The sequence below is a fragment of the Pygoscelis adeliae genome, unplaced genomic scaffold, assembly GCF_000699105.1.
Source record: "Pygoscelis adeliae isolate BGI_AS28 unplaced genomic scaffold, ASM69910v1 Scaffold252, whole genome shotgun sequence".
In the NCBI taxonomy this organism is placed as follows: Eukaryota; Metazoa; Chordata; class Aves; order Sphenisciformes; family Spheniscidae; genus Pygoscelis; species Pygoscelis adeliae.
The window spans coordinates 925036-950207 of record NW_008824185.1 but is presented as its reverse complement, the minus strand read 5'-3'; the positions used below and the strand labels follow the sequence as shown (position 1 = coordinate 950207).

At 42.4% G+C, this 25172-nt stretch overlaps 1 protein-coding gene across 1 annotated transcript in view; it reads right to left on the bottom strand.

Annotated features, from left to right (window-relative positions):
* Nucleotides 1–318: 318 nt before the first annotated feature.
* SEMA6A (sema domain, transmembrane domain (TM), and cytoplasmic domain, (semaphorin) 6A) overlaps nt 319–25172 on the bottom strand; it is a 113995-nt gene continuing 89141 nt past the window's right edge. The window contains exons 18-19 of the mRNA XM_009334458.1: nt 23847–24011; nt 319–1508 (exon numbers count right to left, since the gene is read on the bottom strand). Of these exons, the coding sequence (XP_009332733.1) occupies nt 319–1508; nt 23847–24011 (1355 nt within the window). The remainder of the gene's footprint in view (nt 1509–23846; nt 24012–25172) is intronic.

Genomic DNA, 25172 nt, shown 5'->3' with positions numbered 1-25172 from the left:
GAGCACTCCTTCTCAGTTCAGGAATGCGCTGTGCAGCTGGGGGGCGGGGTGAAATGTCACAGTCATCTTTCACCTGTGTGCTTTTGGCTCAACGTTTGTGATGGAGGGTTAGTCTTTTGAGCAAAGAACTGGTGGGTTGTGGGGGTGAGTCCTGCAATTGCAAACCTTCAACCATGGGTGATATGGCTCGGGTTTAAAAAAATATTCCACTTTTCCCAGAGAGCAGAAATCCAACACATCTTCAGCTTGCAACAACCATCTTCTCAGAGGAGCGAGTGATAACAGTTGCAGAACACCAGCTTTCAAGGCCCCCCCCAATTATGTACACGCATCGTTGGGCTTCATGGATGTGGTGAGCGGAGCAAAGGAAGGTTTGGGAGGTACATCTGGCTTTAGCGAGGGCGTGCGTTTCAACCCTGACCTCGTCAGCGAGTTGTAGGCAGTGAGACTCGGCTGCCGAGTTACAGTCACAGCCTGTGCCTGAGCAGCGTGGACTTGTATTGAGTCCACTCGCTGCGGGGCCGGCGGCGGGTTGTCGCCCCGGCTGAAGCTCTGATTGCGGGAGAGGTGGGACGAGTTAGAGGAGTTAGTGTTGTTTCTTTTGAGGGTTGATGTCTGGTGACTTCTTGTGAGCGAGTTTGTAGGGTAGCTTCTCTTGTAGTCCACGTTGTAAGCAGAAGAGTGCATCTCCAGCCGCTTGCTCAGGCCACTCTGCGACAGCGAGGCGCTCGGGGGCCCAAGGGAAGCTTCCCGCTGGGGTACTTTTGGTGGCATGCTGTCGAGATTTTCCACCAGGTTAACCCCATGGCTGGGGCTTTTGCTACTGAGATGGTCCTTGATAGTTTTGTACTCAAGTGTGGCATTCTGGTCCTCCACAGACATTTGAGCCCCATCACTCATTTTTGGCTGGTCAACGTACTCGTGCTGGTAGCCTTGCTGGGCTATGGGCAGGACCACAACACTGGGAATGTGGCTAGGAGAAGCCCTGAGCGGCAGGTCGGTTGGGATCACGGGCGAGGCCATCGGGGGGATATCTTTTGTGCAGGCATTGATGAGGTTCTGGTTTCTCTCCCATTCCCTGCTGCCACGGCTGGGCTTTCTCTTCTGTTGCAGGGTTGGGGTGGACTCAGGGGTTGGCAGGGCAGCCAGGTCCAGATGGTGCTGGTCAGCTTTGATTAGCATCTTGGCAGTGCTGCCTGGGGTAGCCAGCTTGCCATTGTGCATCAGAGGTGTGAGGATAGCTTCAGGCTTTGGCTCCTTGGACTGAGCTTCCCCAAAGAGGCCACTGATCTTGGTAACGCTGCTCATGGAGCCACGGCGGGAGTGGGTCAGCTCCTTCTCCTTCCTCTGCACAACAGCCACGTCTCGGCGGCGATGGTCGCAGATGCAGTACACTATGATTCCCGAAAAGACGGCCCCCATGACAAAAGCAAGAATAACAGCAATGGCCAACAGGGTGACCGGCACCAGCTGATCGTGACCCTTCAGGTAACTCTCACGAATCACTCCTGCAATAAACAGCATACAGTGGTTAAACAAACTAAGGACAGAGAAAAGCTACTTATCATTAACTACTTTGTTCAAAGGCATGCCCTGAGAGGTTTGTTTGTGTTTTGCAAGGTGATTTTTGATCATCTTGCCCAAATTTGGAGACATACTGTACCTGCCAGCTACATCTTGTATGTGCAGCCTTGGGCTGTCAGTACAGCTTTCAAATCTGGAGTTGAAGACTACCAAGTTCAGGAGGGGAGAGAGAATTTGCTTGCAGGGCAAGTGCAATCGGTTTGAAATCCTGACCCTGGGCAACTCACACTGACTTCAGCAGGTCAGAGCTATTCTTCCTCCTCTGACATAGTGCTCATTCCTCCCTCCCCCTCCATCCGATCTTTCCTCAGCTAATACAATCTTATTTTTACTATGGTAAACCATTCACATTGAAAAACCTTTAAAAGGAAGAGAGGAGACAGAAGGTCTGCAAATACCAGAGAAGTGCATCCCACATTGTTTAAGGCTTCTTTCTCTGCTCGTCATTCTGTTACCTTTTTCATGTGTTTTAAAAGTCAGTGTCACATGCCTGAGCTTCAGGAGGATGCTTAAATAACTAACAGTGTGGAAATCTATTGAGCCTGCTAGATGACTGTCCTTGCGCTTTTAATTTTAAAAGCTCTCTCTTGTTCTGAACACATGAATAGGTCGGCCTCTGTGCTGAAGCCTGTGCTTTCTCAGCTGAAAGCCCTGACGCTGAGGGCCTCACCTTGTGGTACTGTTCTGTGGTCAGAGATCATTGTCAAATCTCACTTGGCCCTCCAAACGCCCACTGTCAGAGAAGGCATCTTTGGCAGACTGCGCCTCCCCCATCTGAAGTCCCTAATACAGCATTAATCAATACCCTGAATTTCTGTCTTCTGACATAGTTGGGCACCAAGCCAGCAGCACTAATGAAACACAAGCACAGAGCCTCTAGTTTGCTTTTTTTCATTTCTGGTTTTGTTCTTAGTGCTTAACAAGGAGCAGCCACAGCCTGACAAGGAGCTGAAGGAACATCTCTCCCACCTCTTTCTCCAGGGCATTAAAAGCTCCACATACTCTAAGGAAACGTAATCCTTGTCCTTATTACAGGAGAGACAGCAACACAGAAAATGTACCTCCAAGGCTCTCTTGAGACTTTGTGAAGATACAAAACTTTCATGTCATAAATCAAATCCTTCTAGAATAATGTCTTTTCATGTATTTGGCAGACAAGGTATTAGTGGCCCAGAATTAGAACCAAATGCAAAATACTCCTCAGCAAACTATGTTAAAAGAACATTGAAAAGCTGCCACTATCTCACAGAAACCTTTGATAAGTATTCTGGCTAGGTATAGTATTGCTTCTATAGCATATATTTTTCTGTACCCATTTAATTGCAGCATTTAGGTGGACAAAGGATATTCGCGTACAAGATAGGAACTTTATATTTAAAAGCAAAACAGCTCTTGAAATCATAAGCCCTGCGTGTGACATCACAGCTGGTTACCTCGGAAATTCTTGTGTGTACAAATAGAGGATTATGATTTCACGAGAATAAATAGCAAGAATGGATGATCGCTTAAGAAAATAAGATCCTGCATTCATATAAATGTCCTAATAGTAAAAAAGTAAGGGGAGGAAAGTAAATCTCAGAAAACAATATATAATTAGAAACAATCTTCAAATTAAGTGTTTCTTAGAGAACCCTCTTTTAAAGCCCAGCAGCTTTTTAAGAGGCAGAGTTTTCTATTCTTTGTCATCAGCACTTAACAAGCGGGGGTAGAACCTACCCCTGTAATTTAAATCCACATACAAAATTGCTGTATATAGACCAGAAGCACAGTCTAGTGGTTACAGCATGGTCAGCAGTAAGTGCATTTCACTGCAAAAGTGTTGATCTTCTGCAGGTCTTACACCTGCTGATATTTACACGCTAGACTCTGCAGCATTTTGAGACCAAGTATATTTACACTTGTAAAACTGTCTGTGGTCATTAACTGGAGAATCAAAAAATGGAGAGTCTTAAATGGGTGGGAAGGATGGTCAGGGAAGTATTAAGTCTTATCCAGAAATGCATTGCTGGGCGTGAAGTTAAGGAAAGCTTCAACTTAAAAAGCTTTCATGGACACTTTCCATGCACAAACTTCTCAGAGATATACCCCTTTGAGCACTTAAGTCCCATGTTTTTTGCATGAAAAAGACTCAAAATCCCTGCTCAGTGCCCACCTAAGGGTGTAAGCACCTACAGTCAAAGCCAGCATAGGTTCATGAAGGGAAAGTCATGCCTTACTAACTTAATACCCTTTTATGCGTAGACTGGGGGACAAGAGGCTGGAGTGCAGCCCAGCAGAAAGGGATCTGGCGGTTTTGGTTAATGGTATTGATATTGAATCATTACAACTCACGTTACAAAATTACCACACAGTTCAGACTGAGTGACCATGTGTGTTCAAGAAAGGGGTAGCTGAAATGATGTCGCTCACGCTGCAGGTGTTTTATCAGCAGAAATTTATGAGGGTCTTAAAACAGCCTGATTCCAGCTAGTTCCTCTTAAGTTCAAAACTTCCTGATGTTTATTATGTTTCCTGTACTAGAGTTAAAGGATATTTAACATCAGTGGCTTTGCTGTAGGCAGGTGGATCTTCTCTGGACACAATGTCAGGTTAATGATATAATTTATTTTTTTATCATGGATCACATCCATGTGTCTTTAGTTATGCAAGCAATCCCAACAACTTTAACTTAAATGAAATAAGATGGGCAAGATTTGACCCTGTATTAATATTTATGGAAGAGATACAATTAAGTAATGAAAAAGTATGAGGAACGTTCAGCATCCTACTGTCATGACCACAGTGGGGGGAAATCTAATATGAAATAGGCTGATAATTGTGGTTGTTGTTAATCAACATCTCAAGCCCCTAGCATCAGTAGTAACTGCCTTCACAGACTGGGATGAATAAGCAAGTGTGTGATCCCCACTATGTCCCCAAAACAAGCCAGTTTGAAAGCAAACAGATAGGACAGTGTTCGTGCTACTTTACAGACTGCATTGTGTGCGCTTTTACCTATTCTGCAGTTCTTAAAGAACAACACAGTCTCAAAGGCTCAGTCCAGCATCATTCATTAGCACTCATTATTCAAAGAATTAAAATAAATGGAGAAAATCATGAGAAAAATGTAGGGCCTACATTTTTGAAAGTCAAGTAAAGTATTTGGACTCCCAGCTTTGAGGAAATATCTGCTATTGAAAAGTCTTATAGCTATATATTAGCTGACATCCTTCTAAGACATTATGTACTGGAAAACTGGCTGGGCTGGCTGCATAAAATGCTGTGGAACCAGACTGTAAAAGATGATTGATATAAATATAACTATATTATTATTATCTTATATTTAATAATAAAACAATTAGTCTAAATGAAATACTTTTACTTTTAAAATATTATGTCTAGCACTTTCCCAGTTGCAATATGTTCTTTCCAAATGTGAAAATACATTGCTTATTTCATTTTATGTGGTCTGAACTGCTCATCCATACTCCTGACTGTTGTCTGTAGTACATGGAGACATATCACCATGGATAATAACCATTTATTCTTTGCAAAGGGATATTGTTGACAGAATTACCTGTATTAACATTATACGTGGGAGAGGTCTGGTGGTAAAAATAGTAGTAAAACTGAAAAAGCCTCAAAGACATAGATGAGGTTAAATATTTGCACCTTCAAGGATCAGACCTTAAATGTTGCTAATGCCACAAACATGCTGACACTTATCTACCTCCCTGAAGTCTTCCAGTTAAGTCAAGCTCTGTCCCTTGCAAATCACAACTGGGCTTACGACTTCAGGGTCTTCCCACATGTGATATACTATTATTTCTGGCTACTAAAACAGCCAGGCTAGTCACCTGATATCCTCCGCTTTTCATGGCTGTTCTGATTCCCGTAGACAACCTGATCCTTCCTCCTCCACTAACTTTCTGTAATTTCATCCCATGTCCTTTTGTCTGCATCTCCTAACGTCACCATTCATTTTCTCAGACAGTATGCCCTGTACTGTAACAGTCTGGAACATGCAAAATCACCTCTTCTTACTCATCTAATGAGAAAGAAGACATGATATGGTATTGTATTGTTCTGCTATACATAATTCATTCTTTCTTCCAGCAGAGCTTGTAGGTAAGGTACACAGTATTGCTGGCTGGTTGGTTAAGAGGACATTAAGAAAAATGTTTCCAAACCTTCAAAGTGTTTAAATTCTGAAATGAGCTACCGCTTGGATAAATCACGAGTAGAGTATTGATCTAGCTTGTTCACTAAAGGTAGTTGGACAAAAAGCAAGGAGATGTTAAATTTTATGTCAATAATACATATACTTTTTCTGAAGTTCTGGAAAAGGTGAGAAGCAGACTTGTTGAATGTCTCTGGGTGAAAATAAAAGAGAAAATAAAAGACCAGAGGTAATACAATGATATAGATCTACTGTATACTAGATCATTATAAGCAGGAAGGAGATGAGGCTTCTTCTTTCCACCAATTAACAACAGTATTCAAGGGCTTAGGACTGTACCTCTATATCTGCTAAAAAACCAAGCTAAAAAGCAAGATGTGCACAGTGCTGAAAGTATTACTGTATGAAAATGCTGATGAAGCTATTCTGGGCATCTTCTGCTCCTTCTAATTCTAACAGAAAAGAACTTCCGAGGGCAGAAATGTAATTAGGATGAAATAATCACAAAGGAATAGAGTTCCGCATTCTAAAGAACACATGGCATGAGCATAACTGAGTAAGAATAATGAATATCAGTACAAGAAACTTCAGTAAAGGAGGACAGATAAGGAAAGACATGGAGACTGAAGCATTTACTCCTTTTCCTGCTTCACTTTTCAGCAAAAACTGCCCCTCTGATCTGTGATCAGAAATGTAACAAAGTCAGGGAATAAGTGTCAACCAGAACAGAGAAAAGAGGTAAAAATATTTAGATAATGTAGATGTCTTCAAGTTGCCTAAAGGAATTTGTCCCCGACTGCTTAAGGAGCTAGCCAAAACAATTTCTAGACACTCTGCAGTATCTTGGAGAATGCTGGAGGAAGAATGAGCATCAAGAGCTCTGGAAAAGGACAAGCATATTACCTGCCTTTGAGATGAGCCAACAAACGACAGACCTGGCAGTCCAATTTTTAGAACGGGAATGACGCTACAACAAGTGATTAAACAATAAATTTTATAAGCATCCAAAGGATGATAAAGTAATTACTAAAAAAAAAAAGTCAAAGCAAATTTGCCAAGAATAAATTACATTAAACCAGACAAACTTCCTTTTTTGACAGGATAAAAGCTTACTTTTTGTGGGTAAACATTAAGTATGATACCCTTTGACTTCTGTAAAGTCTTTGACTTATTTTCTCGGAAGCAAATGAAAGTGCGCTAAAAACTGCTGAAAAGCTGCAGTTGAAAAGTATTGATCAAAGGTCTACCTGGAAAGAGATCTGAAGTAAGGTGTCTGTCTCAGGAGAACAGCAATTAACAGGCATCTGCAGAAAGGAGACCTCAACTCCAGAGGCCCAGCAAAAGAGCTGTGTCCTTTTAGCATGTACAGTATAAAAGAAACAGAAACATCCCATGATAAAGCCCAAATTTCTTTGTCTCATCTGTGATCAGGGACAGCGATGGCAGAACATCAAGAAGAGCCCCACAGTCACATTATTCTAAGTCTAGGTTCCAGTGTACGCTTCACAGTGGGCGCAAACTGAAATTCCAGCTTATAACCCTCACAACTGCTTGATGAATGAAAACAAACAACAAACCACTTCCCAGTTTGAATAGCTCAATGTGAGGCTGTTTTAGTGATACAATAGTCTGGATGCTGCCTTCTTTCACAACCAAGCTGAAGTCAGTGAGAATAACAAGAGCAGGGCAGAGAGCAACACCTGGTCCCGTAACTACAAGTTCCTGTGTGTGAATAACCTAGTTACCTGTCACCAAGAATAATGCCTTTCTGTTCAAGCACTACAGTTAGCTGTAGTGTGGACACAAAGACACCTCTGTCCCAGAAGTGATGTATGGCCGTAAGATGTGTGCCCCGGACCACATGCCATGTGCACCAAGAACACTGTGATCACCTCTGCAGGGAGCTGTCATTGTCTAGCTTTCCAAAGTTGCCTGCAACAGATGGTAAAGTAATAACCCAAAATGGTGGCACACATGAAACTGAAACACAGAGGTGGGAAATGAAGAATGATGTTTTGGCAGGAAAGTGGGGGAATAACTATCAGGGAATAACTATCAGGGAATAAGGTAATATTTGTGTCTAGACCACACATTAACAGCAGTCTGGGAGTGAATGTCATTGCTGTCTTAAACTTCACCTCTCTAGCTAAATGGGAATGAGCCCACTTCCATCTCCAACACCCACAAAATCACTTGAGACTTTCCACAGAACAAGTCATTGTTCCAGAAAGGCACAATGATTTCTTTACTGTTGTTACTTAAGGGGAAAACCTTGCAGTTAATTTCATTCTTCAGTGCAAGCTTCTCTGTCTGATGTACATCTTCCTCTGCTTAGACTTGCAAGATATGCTGGTACGGACTCATTATGAACAGAGGTTTTTATGAGCTTCAGAGTATCTTTTTTAAATACCACTGAATAGGTTTTTAACATGTGTCTCCAGGTGTTAGAACTGTGTTTACAGGCAGTCTCATGCTGCTAAAAGACTATTTCATCCCGGAAAATCCCTGCAGGTATTAACAAGCTTTCTTTCTCCTTTTTAACCAGCAATAGGAATAAAAAAAAAAAGCAGATTAATTTAGACTGGATACCCCAATTCAAAATGATAGCAAATTCAGGAATGACCAGAGTCCACCATGCATTTCTGAGATCTCATTGTTTTTCTTGAAGGAATAATTTCAAGGTTTGACATAAACCAACCATATTATAATCCAAATGATTCGATGTTTGCCACTTTATTGGAACTGCTTTGTTGAAAACAGTAAGCAAGCTTTTTCCTTCGTTTTCCTTCTGGCTGCAAGGACTTGTTCTGCTGACTCAGTGCAATTCTACGCAGTATTTGTTCTTCTGGACTCACAGTGTCACCAGCTAGAAAAAATCAGCTCAAACATTCATAGTTAAAGCTGCTGGCAAATGCTTTTTTTCCCCTCCCCTCACAGTAAAGCTGTATTGTTGATTTGTAAAGGTCTGCAACTGTAATTTTTCCATGACTGTGCTGAGAAGAGCGATCCATCTTCCTCCAGATTCTGCCCTATGGCTCTCAAAGCCAGTTGCCCAAGCTAGCAGTCTGAGATATCCAGCAAACAAAAAGAGGATGCATATGCTTGGAGAGAAGAATGAGTTTGGTAAAGAAAAAACCTTCAGTTACAAGAGGCCTTGGGATCATTAGAGGTATGAGGAGAAATCATACTTTGAAACTATGAAAAGAAAATCAATATATGACGTGCCTGAAGTAACACGTAACAAAGCCTTGAAAAGGATCTAAACAATCAGAACAGCTATAGTGGCCTCTGTCAGGGTTTTTTGGTCCTTAATCAGACCTATTTCAGAAGCAATCCCTCCAGGATAGGTTCATCTATTGATCTCTAAGGGTGTTTTTATTTCTCCTTTCAAATGGTCTGAATTATACCACTTCTCTCCACTTTTGATGAATGACTGTTGACATGACTCTCTATAGAAAAAAAGATGGTTGTAACTTACTAAAAGAGGGGAGATCAACAGGTGGCTTTGCTTTCAGTGGGGAGATGGAGAATTTTCATTCTTCTATTTTTTTTAAGCTAGATAAATTAAGTAAGAAAGGTGAGAGAAACAACTCCACCATGTCCATATGAGACAACTTGTGAGTCTTGAAGTAACATTTTCAGAATGGGTTTCAATTATCTGTTTTTATTTCAATTATGAACCTGCAATCCGATTTTTCTGCATGCCACAGCAGCCATACAAAACCTACACCGTGGCCACAGTTGTGAATTTTGAGAAATTAGAAACAAGCGGTTTTCCTTTTTTAGAAAGGAATTTCCCCCCTTTTTTGAAAGGGATTGTTATAGATGGAAATTACAAGATCTGAAACAGCAAATTCATGCTTAGACAACTCCCACCCCCACTGAAACGATGGGGAAGCAGACCTAAAAAGGACTGGAATAACAAGCTCTTAGAGCTTTTTTATTGTGTTACTTCTAAGCAGTATCTCTGTAAAAAAAACAGTTTATTAAGTTTGCAGGTATGGGAGAAGGTTTGAGATACACAACCTCCTGGATCTGTAATATAATGATGAAAGTCATTACTGTCCTGAAGCCAGCCCAATTTTATTTGTCCCACCAGCATGTCTCAAGGCCAGCTCTTGCACTAGAAAGTGCTTGACAACCTTTCTCCCACTGACAGGTGGTTTGCAGTGGCTTATCATTTTGAACTTTCCTGATTTCGGTACTTTCCTTCACCTCTCACCCTTTCCCAGTGAGCAATGGTAATTTTAGATTCCTCTGTGTGATAGGGAATAAGCAGACATAGCACGTCCTTTAAAAAAGTAAAACATAGGCATTCACAGTAGTTAAAAGAAGATGTATAAAATCCAAATGTCAAGGAAAATTAATTCTTTTCTAGCTTGTCTCAGCAGAGGCAAACTTTATGCTGCTTTGCATCTTAAAACACAAGTTTCCTTTAAAGTCTGCTGTGTTTCCTCTAATGATGTAAAAAAAGCTCAGTGCACATTCTGGGACCTTTCTACTATGCCTGGGATGAGCTTAAACATATCCAGCTGCTCTTTATTAGTTTACTTCAGGGGATCTTTCACAGCTGGGTTAAACCAAATTTACATATGTTTGGCTGAATATGAATCATAGAATCATAGAATGGTTTGGGTTGGAAGGGACCTTAAAGATCATCTAGTTCCAACCCCCCTTGCCATGGGCAGGGACACCTTCCACTAGACCAAGTTGCTGAAAGCCCCGTCCAACCTGGCCTTGAACACTTCCAGGGATGGGGCATCCACAACTTCTCTGGGCAACTTGTTCCAGTGCCTCACCACCCTCAGAGTGAAGAATTTCTTCCTTATATTTAATCTAAATCTACCCTCTTTCAGCTTACATGCCCTTGTAAAAAGTCCCTCTCCAGCTTTCTTGTAGGCCCCCTTTTAAGTACTGGAAGGCTGCAATAAGGTCTCCCTGGAGCCTTCTCCTCTCCAGGCTGAACAACCCCAACTCTCTCAGCCTTTCCTCATAGGAGAGGTGTTCCATTCCCCCTGATCATTTTCGTGGCCCTCCTCTGGACCCGATCCAACAGGTCCATGTCTTTCTTATGCTGAGGGCTCCAGAGCTGGACGCAGCACTCCAGATGGGGTCTCAGCAGAGCAGAGTGGACGGGCAGAATCACCTCCAACCTGCTGTTCACGCTTCTTTTGATGCAGCCCAGGATACAGTTGGCTTTCTGGGCTGCAAGTGAACATTGCCAGGTCATGTTGAGCTTCCATTCAACCAACACCCCCAAGTCCTTCTCCTGAGGGCTGCTCTCAATCCATTCTCTGCCCAGCATGATTTCAGGGCTCCAGAGAAGTTGTAGCCTGCAGAGTGAATCTCTCATCTTCACAGTTCCCATTTCACTGCACGGAGCTCCTCTGATGGCACAGAACAAATGCTGTATTTTTTTTTTTTCTGCTGTGGGCATTATGTATTCTGGGCAGCCCAGTGCCTTTCTGGAAGCAGTTTTTATGAACAGTGTCAAGGAAAGAGAAGCTGTCACTGAGAAATTCTGTGGCTTTTTCTCTCCTTTTTTACAGCCTGTTTTGAACTATGGCCTTTCTGCACAACAGGGAAAAGTGAAGTTTGCTGAATGTCAACATAATCGGCTCTGCTTAGCAGGCTGGAGCTCAAAGCAGCCTTATGGAAGAATTGGGGTTAAATTTCAAACGCTGCATATGACCTAAAAGCAAAAATTATTTTCTCATCAGCTCTGATCTTCTTTAAAGACATAAAAATGGAAAGGCTAGTTTTGAGCTACTAGTGTGACCGAACACATCACAGCTGAACTAACAAAGGAGCCACCTATTAAACATCCAAGATATTTAAATAATAAGACTGTACCCTATATGTCCTATTCCATGAGTTCCCTGGAAATGATTATTAAACTGTTGTACAACCATGTGACCAAGCCAATAATGTTTATTCATGCACACAGACTGTATTTCTTAGGGATAGTCCTTCTGCCCACAACTGGGTTGCTAGTACACGTTAGGAACATGGCTGGACCCCACGTTAGGTCTGCTCTTACACAGAGGGAGCATGAAACCTCTTCTGTCATTAAAACACCAGCACTGTCACTTTTTGCGACAGAAAGCACACTGTGGATTAACACTTCATTTCTCCTACATTCATGAACACTGCAGGTGTCGTCAAAAGACCCGGACTTAAGAATTAAAACATGCCCCCCGTGATCAGTAAAGGACAAGACTGCTTTTTCTAGAAATATTTGCAGGGCTGGTACTGTAGGCAAAAAATAGCTTTTACACGTCCGATATTAGGTTTATCATTTCCCTCCGTATTGCAGTCCCATAGCCTTATCTGCCTTTGAATACATTAAGTGACTGAGGAATTGCAATGAGTTTGAAACACTGGCCGTAACAGTCAGCAAGACTAATTTTACTGCTAGTCTTTTTCTATTTCCGATATAAATATCAGAAGCCTTCTTTCCTCTCAGTTACAGCCACTCAAATCCACAGTATCTCCAATAAAGCAAGTAGGCTTACTCCAGCCACATCCTGAGGTAAAAGACGGCATTTCCCTGATGGATTTCTTGTTCTGGTGCTGCTATCATCTCTCTCTCACTTACTTCATTTTCTATCTCCAGTGGTGGCTTCCTTCATGCATTTTTCTGTCTGTCAAATTTATATTTCTCTGCATTTTTTGACCTAATTTTTTTTTTTTATCACCTCCCCACCTTGCAGGCACTGCATGTACATTTGCACTTTGATGCCATAACTTCATTGATGTTTCCTGTCTGTGTATTTTTTAACATGGTCAGTGATTACTCCGGCCAGTCTGCTTCCTGGCTGAGGTGAATCTGTAGCTTCATCTCAGAGGACATACTTTAACAAGCAGGTACCTGACCCAGCTCCACGAAAGCCTGGGGCCAGCAGCAATCTAGCCACAGTAGTGTGTGCAAACCAGTGTCTTCTCTGACATACATTCAAAGCCCATCCAGACACCCTCTTGACCGTCCAGCAGCAGGCCAGGCAGACATACCTGTATACTTGCTTTATCACACATCTCACAAGCAGAATTGTTTCTGCAATACAACTCCCCCAACCTTCTACTCAGTTCTGGTACTGGATCAAATCTCAGTTTTCTGGATTTACTGTAGTGTTTGTTCAGTCTCTGCTCATGCTCTTTCTTTAAGCCAGTATTTTCCACTGCTGCAGGCAAACCAGGCAGCTTGCACAGCTAGTTAATCAACATGAAGGTAGGTGCTGTAACAAGGAACATAACTGGCTTTTTTCATATCTGTAGACTAGTCCTCAAGATATGTTTACTGATCTACAGATACACAAATTTCCATGTGAGAGGTTAAAGCCTCATTTTTTTCCCAGCACTGGGACCATAACAAATTTTATCAAAATCTCTTTTCTCTCAGTAATACATATTTATTCTCTTTCCTCCCTTCTAAACACAGTGTAGGTGAGACCAAACCTTTCATGGGAGCACAGCTGATGTTATCCAGTTGTCTTGCCATGAGCAAGTAGAGATAAACTGTATCATCTTTTCAGGTCTTGATGCTGGGTATATGAAAGTACCCACTGATTTGATATTAGTAGTTTAGTTCAATGAGTGAGAACTGCACAGTGAGATATACAAATCCCCCTGGGTATGGAAAATTAATTGGTCTTACTGGATGAGTGCCTCAGGGCATTGCCTGTAGCTTGATCATATTTAGACAAAAAGCATATAAAGTGCTGCAGGACTGTAAGACCTCTTTAAGACACTGAATAGAGACTAGTGTTTTGTAGAGATAAAGCCGAACGCTATCTGCAAAAAAAAAAGCAGTGCTCTTTATGTTCTTTATTATGAGTCGCAATTGCCCAAACCTCTGGGCAGGCTCTGTGGTGAATGCAAGAGGTTCAGTGGGGACAGCAGGCAGAAGAAGGGACAGAGGGCACTCCTGCTCTGTGCCCTCCTTTGAGAGCCTCTGATTGGGACTCATTCAGCAACGAATACACATGGAGAATTGTTGAACTGCTTGATGGGAGCTATAAGCTGGTGGCAGGAATTAAATTTCTCCAGCGCTGACCACAGGCTCAAAGAAACTACCAACAGCCTTTTCTGCACCACATGACAAGACCACTTCTGTTAGCTTCTTTAAAAACAAGCAGTACTCAGTCTTTACCCAGCATTATGGCTTCTGTCTCACTCACCCTGCCTGCTTCCAAACAGGAATTCAGCATAGTTTTCTGATTTAGAGAATAAGGAAACACCTGGAAAATATGTGCTTCTCAAAAGACTTTTGGAATTATTTTAATGAAGGCTTCGGTGTGCTGCTGTTCAGGAGGTGTTTCTGTGAATGCTTAAATTCCCTGGCTGTGCCGGTACTGCTTGCGTTTGCAGATCTTTCAGGCTCTCCAAAAAAATTCCCTCTGTTTCTTTCTACAAGAACATGATAGTGAATAACAGTAGCTTTGTAGGGCTTTAAAAATGTGCCTGCTTCCCCCTCCTTTTTTTAACAGCTGTTCTTTTATTTTCTATCACAATTGTGGGTAAGATGGGATGGAGCATGAACAAGATGGCATATTATTGACAGCATGCAGCTGGTGTTATTTTCCTATTAAAAAAGTCCTTGTTGGGCATATGAAAGAACTGTCTAGGTCATGCCCAGTTGTGACAATGCTATCAAGCTGCACCTTCATCTGAGATTTTATTTCACAGAAGATAGCAATCTTTGGCTGCTGGTGGGAAAACTACAGTTTAATATCCAGGGCTAACCACTTTGGTAGATGTGGGAGGCTGGAACTGGTCTGGAGGCTATCCGCTGGGACTCACTGTTTCAGAGTATTACAGGTATTCTTCCCGGCCAACACAAAGTTGGTGATGAATGTGCTGTTAGCCATTTCCAAATGTTTGCTGTATTGTACAGCTGTGCCAGAAATGCCTCTTAATGCTTCCTGAGCAACTTCTCTATAAACTGCCCTAAGCTCTTCTAATGCCAATGGAGCTGTTAAAATCTACTTCAGCGGGGACTCTGACTTACTCTGATATGCTGGGGCAGGGAGAGCTGTCAGACTATCAGCTGGTGGTTAAAGTGCTTATCAGTCACGGCACCAATGCTTAATGTACATGGAGTTGTCTGTGTATTTAGTTGCCTAACTGTGACAAGTCTCTTCTGGTTACGAGGGACTGAGATTTTTCCAAAACTTACAGCTTGGCCAGTGAAGCTCTTTTTTCCCTCACAGGGATGTCAGGATGCACGTTTCTGGTATAATGGTAAATTTGTACTATCTGCTTCAAAACTTCTCAGTAAAATGCCCTTAAGACTCCTTTTTTGTAACATGAGAATAACAACATATTTTTCCCTATCCTCTTTCTCAGCTACTGGCACAGAAAATCTTAGAACACATGATTAAAATCTATCAAAAGTCATAACAACAGTAATTGGATACCAGAGACTATAGTGTCTCACTAAATGACTATTAAAGAGCTCGAAGTAACACCTGCCTAAACACCTGACTAAACTAAGGATATTCATAGGAACAACTACTTTCCAAACACGATGACATCTGAGCTGTATTTAATGTTCAATAAAATTAACATGGCAAAATCTAAATTATGCCCTCTCCAGGTTCTTTTTTTAATTAACTGCATGCTGTTAATCAGTAAGCACCACGACATAAAGAATTAAGCTCACCTTTTTACAGTCTTAAAGAAAAATAAGAAAAAAAGGGATAGAGTCAGTCAGGAACCTTCCTACATACCAAAAGGGATGTTGATACCATTCGCTAAAAGGTTATCTATATGAGAAGAATGTAGGTGGTGTTTTGTACAGAGGCATGTAATTAAACATTTCACAGTCCACAGATCATATTAAAAGTGCTCTGAACCAGGACTGTCAATGTTTAGGTCATTGTAAAATTACTACAGGACATCTTACCTATTAATTAATACAATTATTGAAACTAGGCACATCCTATATGAGAAAAAATGAATTATTCAAATATCTTTAACAGCACATTGACATTTTAATTGTACACTGGCATTAACTTAACACCAAAAGGCGCTTTAAGTGTCTTTCAGCTACTTAAATCCCTTCAAATTTCAAAGCAGTTTCAGAAGTCTCTTATTTAAATGGCTAGGTTGCCCTCCCAATTCAGCATCTTTGTATGGCACAACGTCTCCTTATACTCAATATAAATGCCACAAAAATGAAACTTGGTGTTACTTAACATCCTGTCCACCAATTAAGCTTTGCTATTTCCAGATAGAGTAGTGGCCCTGTGGGGCCAGCATACCCTACAGCGAATTCCCAGCTCTTGATAAATATGTCAGTGCTACAAGGGTCAAATAAGAGCACGAGGCAGTCTGTGTTCTTCCACCGAGCTGTCCTCACCGGGTGACTGTGGATGAATGCAGCTGGGGATCTAGTCCATCACACAATAGCTCTAATGCCCTGAACCCCGAGCAGCTGCCTTGACAAATTAGATGTGGCCTCTTCTATTGAAAAAGCAGATCAAGGTCCTTGGGCAATGACAGTTTTCCCCTGTTTTAGTAAGACAGGCTTCTACTGCTCATTGCAGCCTGGAAATGGATAGCCTGACTTTAAATGTATGCAGGCGGACAATTACAGGTCAAGGACACCTGCTGTTTCCTGCAGCGACATTTGACATTTGATGAGCTCTATTTTAAACTTCACCCTTCTTTTATTTGTAGGATCCAGTAATTTGGGGACATTTAGAAAGAAAAACTCTGTTGATAGTTTTTATAAGCAGGAGTTGCACCTCTTCTACTACCAATGATGTCTTTTTTTTGGCTACGAAATAGTAAATGGCTCTCGGTTCTAATCTTCCTACTCACGTTTCCACTTCCGCTAGTTAAATCTGAAATCTGTACTGTTAGTGAAATGTAGAAACGTTTTGATTTCTGAAAATTTTAAGTCAGTGCCAATGCTGAAGTATAGGCATTTCTTTAGGTGTGGCACAGGCAGTTAGTGTGAGTTTGAATGTACCCCCTCCATTGTTTTGATTTCCTCATCCTTGCCTATCTTTTGCAGTGAAAACTGTTCCTCTCCTTACACTTTCAGAAGGTTACTATAGAAAATCTGTGACTAAATGAGCTGGGGCTTTTTATGTAAGGTTTGAAATGAAGATTTAGTCACAGAGAAGACACACTAAATCACTGCCCTGTATTCTATTACAATCCCCATTTTTTATTAAAATTGGCTTAAGGATGTGGCCCGGCCCAGGGACTTAGTTTCTTTCATCTTTTCTGCATGCCTTGTCTCCTCTCTGTCTCTTCGCTCTTGTTCTCATAGAAACTTACAAAAACATAATGAAAACAAGTTTGAAGAAAGTCTATTGTCAGAAACATCCTTCCAGCATTCTTCTTTCATCAATTTTCGATGATATAAATATCCATTCTATTAATTAGCATCTAGTTTTCTACTGCCACTGTTTGAACTTGAGGATGCAATCTGAGATGATTAGCTGCCTCTAGCCCTGGGAGCAGACAGCTTGTACACGCAAGACAGAACAGAGGAAGGATCAGTGTCATTCCTCTGGACAAGTCTGGTGTGTTCCCTTAATCCTGACTGCACAGCCCTCTGGTGCATGTCACAGGATACCAGCAACACCAGCATGGTGAGGTCATCAGTCTTCTGGCATGTATGCTAGTTATTAGCCTGGTCTGGTGACACAGGTGTCTGGCCATTAAAAACTCTGCTGAGAAATTTGGTCCCACTTAACTGCTAACAATGGCTTTCTGGTATTTATCTGATACGGAGCTAAAATGGTGCTCCACAGCAGGTATGCCGTGATTAGTCTCTGAGACATACAGTTCCTGGACAAGTTACTCATTAGAGCCATTCTAGACAAATATAGGGTTGGTTGGTTGGTTGGTTGGTTGGTTGTTTTAAAAAGAAGATTTTAGTATTTCACCTGGGCAGTTAGTACATGTGACAATGTAAATAAGCCCCCCCTCTAGAAACAGGGATGTTTACAGTAAGATGATGCTAATTTACCTAAGAACATTTTAGAAAAAAAAACTATAGGGCTTTGTTTAGCATAGACTCATCCAACCAACCTCTGTTTAAATCCTAAAGGGAAAAAAGTAAGTAGGTTTTAATCTAGATGTGGACCTATAAAAGTTTAAATGGACTAGGTCCCGTGTCGTCTTGTCTTGTGTAGGTGAAATCCCTTTGTGAAGCACTACAGCTCCAAGTAACCACACCTCTCACTTCAAATCTCAGCCAAATCCTACAGAATCATAGGATCAGGGCAAATTCCCTACTCCCTTTCTCACAGCACTCTTTTACTAGACTGTGGGCAAAAGACTTAAAAGTATAGTAAGTGCAGGATCCGGTCTGATTCGATCTTCATTGTTTCCTCAGCACCTGAAACTGTTAGTGAACTGCAAAGTACTTTCAACCTGCTTTATGCTTGTGCGTACAATGGTTTGAGAGACGGGAAAGAACAGCAAAGTTTGTGTAGCTTCCTCCAGGCACACATGCTTTGACTTATAGCTCTTCCTGAGCCCCATCCAGGCAGAACTGACTACGGTGCAACTCCTTCTCCCACTAGCCTAACACTTTTTTTACGATCAGTCAGTTCCTTCTGACAGTGCCAGGACAATGACACGGATCAAATACAGAGTATTTGCGCCTCCAAAATCCAAGCCCCCGCCCCCCTCAGACCTGCTAACACTGAGTCAAAGGATAAGTTTTGACAAATTTTGTGCCACTTTAAATCCGCTTCTGAATTATTACAAAATGCCAGCAAGATAATAACAACTTCTCCCTGCCTCCTCTGATAAAACACGCTTTGAATCTTTTAGATCCTTGCACATATTAGCATATAACAACATTTTTGTGTAAAAACATACTTTGCAAATGTACTTTCTGGTGCAAAACTCAGCCCTCCCATGACGAACGCCAGTTGCTTAATTTACGCAAAAAAGAGTCCGAAGCTTTGCTTTGCCATGGTTTTTTTTTTTTTCCCTCTCATTTCATGTCTACTTGTAAAGTATCTTGTTAAATCAGCACTTTACATTCTTTATCATAACTGTACCTGAAGGTTCATATAATTCTGTCTCACTGCAGCAGAATCTGCCTGAACATTTGCAGACTCTCCGGAGACAAGCATTGTCAGCACTTGGCAAATCTTTCAAGTAGCGATAATCACAGTAAAATTTAGTAACACTGCCACTTGTGTACAATATGAAATACCTTCTGGAGTCAGGTTTTGAAATGAACAGCCCTTGGGCTCCCCAATAGCACAGCCCTCTCCAAATACAGGAGCTGACTATTGCTAATCGTGTCTAATTCTGTACCAGAAGAAGGTCTGCAGTTATTAATAATAATAATAATATAGATTCTACAATCTATACAATAATAGGTTCTACCAGATACTGTATCTAAGGGAGCCTTCTTGAGATCCAAATACACCAGCAACTCTTAACTCTGTAAATTGCGTCCATCACATCCCGCTTCTAATCAGCTTTTTACCATTGTTACTTGGATATCGACAAAAGGCTTGTTAAGGATAGGAGATACCACCTCATAATCTTCACTTAATGAGTGTTGAAACAAGTGAGAATACAAACATTAAGGCTGCTAACAGCAACACTACACTTCCATTATTCAGTGCCCAGCTCAGCCACCTCCACCTGAATGCTGTGGAGAAGAAGCTGTAGCAGAACCACAAAACCGTAAGCTGAATTTGCAACCAATTTATCAACACTGTGATTAAAAGGCAAGCTCTGGGCATTTAGGGAGCGAGTGACAAAACTGAGCAGTTGGCTGCATTTGTGCTAATGAACCCAGGACTTGAAAAGCATGAGGCATTTCTGAAGGGAGGCAGGAAGGACAGGAGGCAGCAGAGAAGGGCAGCAGGGTAACGAGGGGCAAGGCCAGCTACTCCTGAAGAAAATCACTTTGCTTTCTTCACGTAGGCCTCTCTACGAGCAGTACGTGTCTACTCCCCCCTTCGTTAGTAGGACGACTACACAGAGACGCAGCGCTACAGCACTACTGGGGTGTAGAGGGTAAAGCCTTGGAGCGCTCCACAGGAGGAGCTTCATGACTGCGGAGGGAGGGAGACCAAGTACAATGGCAGCAGGGGGGAAGGTTAGATGGCGAGGTTAGGGAAACTGTTTTGACAAAGGTGAGAAACACACAATTAAATTAACACTAAAATGCAGCAAGAAAGGAAACAAAACATAAACATACTCTAGAACATGTTTTTTTTCTTTTTCTTTTTCTTTTTTTTTTTTTCTGGGGAGGAGACAGAGAAGAGGAAAGAGGGGTGCAGTTTGCCCAATCAGAGCTGATTTTTTTTTTTTTTTTTGTTCTGCAATAGGAAGGGCAGATTCCTTAATGGCCAAAATGAAAATGCCAGTGAGATGGCAATGCATAGTTCCCACTCTATGGGCTGCACTACACATTTTCATCTTGGCAAGAAATGTGATGTAGCTCAGAAACAACAATCCCAGAGTATATTTAGCTACTAAAGCTGTGGCACACAAATGTCACATTCCCATGAGTCAACCCTTTTAAAGAACCCCCTCTCACGCCCCCACAGATATTCCCCAAGATGCCTGCACTGAATTAAAAGTGAAGCATATGGATGGATGTGACATCATCAAAGCACCCGTGTTACAGAAAGGAAAGCAGCAAGTGGATTCTGTACAATTAGTACAATCAGTATGAAGTCGTTTGTGAGCGCAGGAAAAGAAAGAAAACACTGTCCAAAGGATTAGACACAACCAATGTAGAACACCACAAAGCACCTTGCAAAACAAAGAGAAAATGTTAAAAAAAAAGAGTATTTTTTCTCTGTGAATGTGTGAAAGTAAAAGAAATTACAGCAAAAGTGAAAACAAAATCTTGATAAAAGGATAGTAAGCGTAACATTTTCTGATTTATTTTTGTGTAAGAACTCTTTCCTTTGCCCTTTTAAAACAACAAATCAATAGTATTTTTGGAGCCAACCGGCTCTGACTGGGCAAGGCAAGGAGTAATAGCACACAAGTAGATGGTAATGGTAAACAACCATGCGGTCACCTCTGCCGCCATTGTTTTGATTGTGTGTAGACTGCTTCCAGCTTTGTCAATATTCATAATTAGGCACCAAAGAATGCATGATATTTAAATGACCCTGTCAAGTGCTAATAAGGCTCTCTGGTAACCATCACTCCCTGGGGAGGGAACTATTGAATATAAGCCACCTCATCAGTCAGTGAATTGAAGCGAAAATTATTAGAATCCAACAGCTACACATTTATTAATATTTTCACTGCATGTTCTTCTGGAAGCTGCTACTGGCATACAAGATGCTTTTAAGAGCTAGCTTTCCATCTATTAAGCATTGCTTCACAAAAGATTTGTGAAGTATGGACCCACACATAACAAATAGTGCCATTAAAATGCATACATGTCTCCGCATTCCTCTGGGTACATAAAGGGCCAGATCTTCCACTAGTGCTGGTTTCTGACACCGCTCCCCTGTCTGATGCCAGCAGAAGAGCTAGGTTCAAGGATTTCTTCCTTCCTTCCTCATCAAATCTGCTTAATGACATCCCCTCTTCTCAGGGTGGAGGAGAGAAAGATACCTACTTTCAGAAGGGGGAACACGGGATTTTCTAAGAAATGTCCTCTCACCTCAGGCATTTTGAATACTAGATGTTACGAACAGACTGGACAGAAAAAGAAAAAAGCCTTATTTTTTGACTGTCAGCGTTATCACCGATTTATTGCTGAGAGGAAAGAGGAGTGCTAGGTGAATCACATGCCACCTTTAGAGGAGCATGCAGGCTTATCTGCCTTCCCTCCTTCACATACGTGATACCCAGAAATCACTTTTTCTGAATTGCCCTTCTACAGCTGAAGAGCAAGGGCTGAGGAATTAAAAAACATGAGGTTGCTATCTCAAACTGAGCTTAAGCAGGAATTAGGAATCTGAGCTTTCGTCTTCAGCACCCTCAGTCCCTTGCACCCTAAGTTACGGTTTTGAGTTTGAGTATTGCAGATGCCTGAAATTCTTCCTCTGCCGAGGCTCAGCAGCCCATGGGTCTGCAGCGTGCAGAGGAGCTCTGTGCTTAACTCACATGTAAGCCAAATCATGTTCTAGAAATTCACTCTTTTGCTTTAGATTTGCAGTTATTCTCCCAGAATGTCTACAGGATCAAGCTCTGAAAAAAATTGTTTGAACAGGGGCCACTCCTAAAACCCATTTGAAGGAAGAAGAGCAAATGGCAGTTTTTCCCTTTTTTACAGGAAAAGTTCATTGCTGGGAGGTGGGAGACAAGTTCGCATTCTATGCCTGAGGGAATTCAAATCTTCATATTCCATTTCCTGCCATCAAGCCTAAAAGCCAAGGCTACTAGATTAATGTTTGCCATGGCATCTCAGGAAATTTTACCCCATCTCCTGCCTAATTTGACCGGCCTCCTCAGCTGGAAAAGCGCTCCAGGCTTCGTCTCTGCTGGGCCAGCCAGGTGATGCCATTGCCTTCATGGCTAGGAACCGTGAAGGCTCTGTGAGGTCAGTCCTGGGGAGTTCAGTGAGAAATCCAGGATATCTCAGGACTGTGGGAGGCCTTGTGTCTGGGGCTGTTGTGAATAACAGGCGCTGAGTTCACAGTCTGGGTCCAGACCGCTGCCAGCTGTTCATGCAGCTCTGCTGAAGACTGTTCTGCAACGTTAACATGCTCATTACCCCCTGCTGAAAGTCTCCACAGCCAATGCAGAGAATTCAAGATTCACTGGGTCAGACAGAGGGGATGGAGTATGATTTAGTAACCTACTAGTTTGGGCAGACAATGCAAAGCAGCAGGTCTGGCATGGCAGTAGCTTCTCCAGGAACAGCTGATGCTTTTGTCTAATGAGTTTTTCATGTAAAATGCATGAACAATAGAGACTGGAATCCACATTTCAATTAATATTTTAAGTGTTTTATATCAAGTATTCATAGCAGAAAGGGTTGAAGCTCACGTGTGTTCTTGCCCCTGGTGAGCGCCCTAACCACTCAGCAAGTGAGTTCTGCTCATACCCATCCTCCTTCTGGCCCACTGAGTACTTAATTAGTCTGTACAGAGCGAAACATCTTCAACAGAGAAGAGATTGAAAGAAGCGATCTAAGAACACCCTGGAGAAGAATAACAAGGACTCAGCTCTCTCTAGGCAGTGGAGCTATTTGAATCTAAGTCCCCTATTTACAAAGGAACCATTTTAACCTCTTTGAGACACAGATTAAAAGGAGCTGGAAGAACAATGGAGGGCCAAGATGGAATGAGGGGGCACCACCATCCCTACATTGGAGAAAAGCTTCTCCTTCTCTAAGCACATTCAAGTGGCAAATTTAGGTAATTCTCTGCCTAATTCTCCATGTGTATAGCAAAGAGGGACTGGAGGCCAAATGACAGGGCTGTCACTTGTATTAGACCCAAGTGTGCTTCAGCACAGGGCTGAACACTGTGAAATGACACCTAAATCCTAACCTTTTGGTGCTTTAAAAATGCAACACAGAATCTCTCTCCACCAGCAGTCACCTCTGTATCTTTTAAAATATGCTAATGACCTCCTCAGCCCCCACTCTCAAACGTATTTGCTGCTCACGTCTCACTGAAGACAGTGGGACTTAGGCTCAGTAGCTAGGACCGGTGTCAGTTTTACTTCAACAGTTAAACTACAGCAGACCTTCAGTACCGCTGTCTGTTGTTGAGAGACAGAAATAACATGAAATTAGCTGAGATCTGCTGTGCTGCCCTGGGAATTCAGACAACAAGGCAATATAAAAGTGCACCCTTAAGAACAATGGGAAGCCACGGATCTTCCTCTGCCAGACAACGGGGGAGATCAAGTTTAGAGAGAGATAAATCCCCACTGTTTCCCTCCTTCCCGTACACATGCACAACACACACTGCAAAGGCATATACTTCTGTTTGTTTTGTGTGGTTTCCTCAGGCAGTGAATTATCTAGGACTGAGTCTGAGATTGGCTGTTTAGTTTCAGGCTTTACGATAAGCTTTCAATTATAGCACAGGAGTTTTATTACATCTTACTCAGAGCCAGCTGGAAGCAGTTACACTTTAGTCCTCCCCCCCTCCCTCCTCACCACAGGACGTCATTTCCAAGGCCTTACCCTTCTTGTCTTGATGATTATGGGATGAAACTGCCACATATGGATCTGTATTTTCAGATGAACCAAGCGGATCCTTCCAATCCAGCATGCGTCCCCTAGCATCATAACCCTGTCGAGCGTGAGAGTCGGAAGTGGTGGTGCTTGGGACTAGGGAACTGGAGTGTCCTGTTTACATTATAAATACAGGTAGGGAAGACAAGTCTCATTAGTCACTTACCACGCTACCTCACCACGCTCAGGAACGCACACACTGCTTTTCTTCCATGATAGGCGAATGCCTTGTCTTAGGCTGTGCAATGTTTCAAAAGTTCTTCAAAGCATTGCCCCAAGGAAACAGGGGATTTGAACCTTCCAGATCAGTCAGGCGGAGGGTGTTAAGAGGTGCACACACACCTCGGGCTGCCGCTGAGCTTGCGGTTGCGTGCTTTAACTCAACAGAGTTAAATGCGTGTGGAAAAGGGTGAGCACACTTCATCTGAGTCAACCATCCTTTGGCTGCATTCAGTACACATGCCTGACCAACACTGAAGCGTCAGCCCATGCTGTCTGGTATTGGCTTAGTTAAAAAGCAATTTTAAAAACAATTTAAAATGCAACAACTTCTAATACAGCCAAAACCAAAGGGGAGTGCCAGCAGAGCTACAAAACAGCGATGTCTGCGGCTCTCTGCCCCATGCCCTCGGGGGAACGAAGGACTGCCCAGCACCGGCATGCTCGCACCGTGACGTCACCCTCTGGGTGGGAAACGTGCAGGGCTCATTAGCCGCTCACACCTGCTTGCACCCTCACCACCGGTCCTGTCTGAGCTGATGCTCCAAAATGGCTCTGAGATAAGCATGAAACTGAACATCATTTCTGCTCAGAGTGACAGTGAAGACAACGCCTTACTACATGGATCTGCCCAAGAACCCATGACTCCAGCAGCCTCTGCCACAGCCTCCTCTTAGGACAAAGGTCTCACATGCCCTTTTTCCATTACAACTACTCCAGACATTGTTACTGTTGTCCTGAATAAGGCTGACGAGCTCCTCACTGATCAAATACACCCCTGCTTGAAACAGCGCACAATTTGAACAGTGGTTTGGCTGGAGTAGAGACACATGTGTAGATTCATATGTCCTTTTCAGCTAGATCCTGAGAAGTACATCGGCACCCAAAATGCTTGGATTGCTTGGAGTCTATGGTCTCTGAAAGATGGCTCCAACCTGGACTTCCCAGTGGCTCGGGCTGTTCCGTCGCTGCTGGGGAGGGGGCACCGAAACTCCATCCACACCACAACATTTTGACCTTAGAAATGTACACGTCTCTGAAAGTTCCCTTTTGGCA